Source organism: Acyrthosiphon pisum, chromosome X (assembly GCF_005508785.2).
Source record: "Acyrthosiphon pisum isolate AL4f chromosome X, pea_aphid_22Mar2018_4r6ur, whole genome shotgun sequence".
Lineage (NCBI taxonomy): Eukaryota > Metazoa > Arthropoda > Insecta > Hemiptera > Aphididae > Acyrthosiphon > Acyrthosiphon pisum.
The window spans coordinates 57,125,522-57,129,702 of NC_042493.1; the positions used below are offsets into that span (position 1 = coordinate 57,125,522).

The following is a 4,181-nucleotide window of genomic DNA, read 5'->3' on the forward strand; positions in this document are numbered from 1 at the left end:
ATAAAATATAAAATAAGTTTATGTAATTTATAAAAATACTGTAACCAATTTTCTATAGAGATTGCTGTTTACATGGTTTTTTCTTTCTGATAGTTTCTTAGTTTATCATAACTGTACTGGAAATGGAACGATATCTAACGGCTCAAATTCTCCATTGTCCATCCTACAAAAACCATATAACATGAATAATCAACAAATATCTTAATATTTAATTATTTTTACTTCAATGCTAAACCAATAGAAACTGGATCTATGCATAAGGAAGAATCAAAATAATCTGACAACATTTTTTTCCCATCCATAATCACATTCTTGTAATAAAGTTGAAGATTTTCTGGTGATGTTTTTATTATACCTAAAACAAAAATTAATACTATAGGACATTTAAAAAAAAATGAAATACTTAATTTTAGTCTACCTAGTGTTTTTACATTACATTATTTTACTTAAATGTGGTAACCAGAATTTTGTCCTACAAATTGTATGATATTACCACCAATCTTGTAGCATTCATTTCTAATCATCTTGTTTACCATATAAACCTTATTTACCTGTTGAGATAATAACTATGAAAAAGGCCGAACATAATATTATGTTTGATACTTGTTGTATATAACTTTATTTCTGCAAGTGCAAACATATTATTTCCAATCAAAATGGATGGAATTGGGCATATTAAATATTTTATTACAAAACTTGTTTATAATTTAAATTTAAATAATTTAATTTTAGATTCTGATAATAGCGAAAGAATGTATTATATTTACAATGATATGTGTTTTTGTTATTTTTTTTCTGTCTGTCATTAACATTTGGGGTAGTAAAAATGCTCAGATTTTTTATATCATGATTTTCTATGATCAGTGTTAAAAAATTAAACTAAATACATATTAAAATAAATTCCAAATAACTGTATGAATATTGTATTATATAATAATTTAAAATTCAAGTATAAACTATCACATTTTTTTCACTTTGGAGGAATTTACAGAAAAAAAACGTGCGGTAGATCGCGGACTCCGTGCTATTAGTATATAAGTATATAATTTAACTCTAGAGTATCAAAGTTATATCAAGTGTATTGTTTTTACTTAATTGCACCTGCGGTGGATTAATACAATCAATTAATACAAAATCCTATCCTAACCTAACCATATTAAAATTCGATAAATAATAAAAAAAAAATTTAACCCTTATTAAATTAGCCCATCTTCTTATCAGAGGTCTAATCTACACACAAAAGTTCATTTTTATATATTATATATATACTGACATAAAATAATAATACAAATCAATAAACATGACCAATTAACCAATAGCAACCAATATATTATAATACACTATTATTATTTTAATCTGCTACAATAAACTAAATTTTTTATTATTTGGTTTATTTTTTCTGGAGAAATGGCTCCACTGTTGTATATTTAATACATCCAGATTTTCTCCTTTCCTGGTGAATTTTCTTAATTTTTTTTTCATAAAAACCTTGTCCTAGCAATTACGAATACAACAAAAAAAGAATCAGCTAAATTGGTCAAGCTGATTCTGAGCCAACCCGTCACAAAGATTTCCATTTCGCTTTATACATATACTAGCTGCCATAGAAAATGTAAAGAATTTTTTCGTAGCACCTAAGAAAAACAAAAACCAATGGAGCACCAACCAAACCTGGGTAATCCAAGATAAGGTCAAAGTCTTAAGTTAGCATACAATTAAAAAATTCCTTGCCCTATTACGATTGTCATTATTATGTAGTCCCTCTGTTCTTACTACTCAGTCGTGCTATATTATTAACATTATACTTTTTCTTTCTTTCTTTGTAATATTTATAATGTGTATAGGTATCATTAGAGCATGAGTTTTTTTTTCTATTTTTAAATTAAATATGTATTATAAGAAAAAGAGATCAAACAGAATTGTATTTTACTATACCTACATACTTTAATTTAATTCCTATTTTATTTAAAAAAGTAATGTGTAGTATTTATAATTTTACATGGTTCTAACAAAAAATAAATATTATAAAATGAATGTATAAATTATTATTTATATTATCAATATAATATGATACATTAAAAATTGTCTTATTTATTTAAACCATAGTAACTGGGTCATTGGCTGTTTTTAGCCAACAAACAATTAATGATAAATGTATAATAAACTAATTACAATATTTTTTTTATTATTATTCTAGATACATTAAAATGCTGTACCTAACCTCATGTTGTCTAAGACTTGTTGAGTAATTGCAACAAGTGTTAAAAATTCATCATTTTAAATTTTGGGTTTATATTTAGTAAGTACCATTTAAAATTTCTTACATTGTAATAGGTTAATATTTGTGTTTATTTCCAAAAACCAAATTTATATTTATTGATTTAGGTAGGTTAAAATAGTACATATTATATTACCTAATTTAAACTAATTATTTCAATATTATCTAGAAAATATAAGAAAAGTCAATAATAGTAATATTGTTATTGTATAGTAATATTGTTTTATATTAATCTTTACATACATTTGAATGTTATAAATACTAAATAAATACTGATAGGTATTTAATGTAATTTTTTAAAAAATGAATGTTCCTACTGATAGGTAAGTAATACTAAGAGTACTGCCAATACTATAGTCTATAAGTTGAACAAACTCGGAGTAGAAGCTAGCTCTTCCTTGGTTAAAGAGTGGTGGCTTATGTTACAACCATTATTACAATAGGTAACTTGTATGATAAACCGCTAAGGAACCTTTAGAGTTTTTAAGTACAATCATTTGTCCTGTACAAGTCATAATAGTCTTATTAGAACCCTTTTCATTTTCCTCGCGGTTTTTAATGTTCATTCAAAGTAACTAGTATGGGGCAGTTCAGGAAATACTTCTTCACACCATTAACGACTTTTTGTAAACCAAGATTAGAAACAAAAAGACACTGAGTATATGAATACCAATTTTTAAAAAAAGAGCTCATGTTATTGTTGTAATCCTCTCGTAACCTAATATGTGATATGGCTTTCAGAGGACTGTGATTACCAAATACTAACAAACACACAATCATTTGCGTGTATAATAATATTATATAAAATAATATATACTTTTGATTAAGTCATACATTTTTATCAGGTTAAACTTAAAGGAACTAATATCATTTTTTATTTTGTACTAAAAATGGTTTTTGCCCGTTCATAATATAAATATAATAGATAACTAGTTGTAGAAATAGGTTTCCCTAACATTCTAACTACATTAGCACTAAATTAAATTTAAAAAAAAATAATAACAATTGTACATACATCCAACCATCTTTTTCAATTCATTAACCGGTGAGCACTTCTTAGTATTTATATATATGGTTTTCTTTTTTCGTTGTATCATCATATAAGCGTCCTCAACAATCAAGTTCTGTGACTAAATTACATTTTAAAAATAAAAATTTGATAAAATAAATTATCAATTAATAACATTGTACTAACCATTTTAAACTGAAAATATTTTGATCACAAATTATATTGATGATCCTCTTTCTACAGTACTGCAATTTTCAAAGCACGGGGTCAAAAAACATAGAATCTGAATAATGTTGAAAAGGTTAAAACTGAAAACAAATATTAGTTAATACATTAATACAATTACAATAATATAACGGCAATTATATTTTAGCTTAATATAACTTCAACTTACTAGTTATTACCATGAAATAACAATTATTAATTATCAATTGTTATATTATGGTTATTACAAAATTGGTATACCTACCCTACCCTAAAATATAGTAGATATAATACTGATCATAGATAAGTATATACTGATCATGGTCTTGAAAGATCTATCTTCTGCTTGTGAAAGTAATAGTCTTATCACATCTATATGACCGAGCCATTATTGTGTGTGTCTGTTTCTATGTGTGTGTGTGTTTGTGTGTGAGTGTGTGTGTGTATGAATTATATTGTCCCCATTATCATTTCGTTTTTCTCATCAGGAAACACTGTATTTTCACAACTGTTGGACTGCAGCCATTATGCTTTATGTCGCTACGGCAGCGCTGATTTAATTATAAAATATACAGGTTAGCTAGAAACACCAAATATTAAGTACTTGGTGCTGTATTATATTTATTAACTCGCTTATCCCTTGCACTTCATTGCCCGTTAAATGTACCAACTATATTTGACTCAAACTTT

At 25.8% G+C, this 4,181-nt stretch overlaps 1 protein-coding gene across 1 annotated transcript; it reads right to left on the bottom strand.

The window, feature by feature from the left end:
- Positions 1-4,181, bottom strand: LOC100573045. The gene is made up of 4 exons (XM_029485645.1): positions 3,474-4,181; positions 3,294-3,408; positions 223-355; positions 1-163 (listed from the first exon to the last, which is right to left on the bottom strand). Exons 1-4 carry the CDS (start codon positions 3,474-3,476, stop codon positions 106-108), a joined length of 309 nt encoding a protein of 102 aa, XP_029341505.1. The 5' UTR covers positions 3,477-4,181; the 3' UTR covers positions 1-105.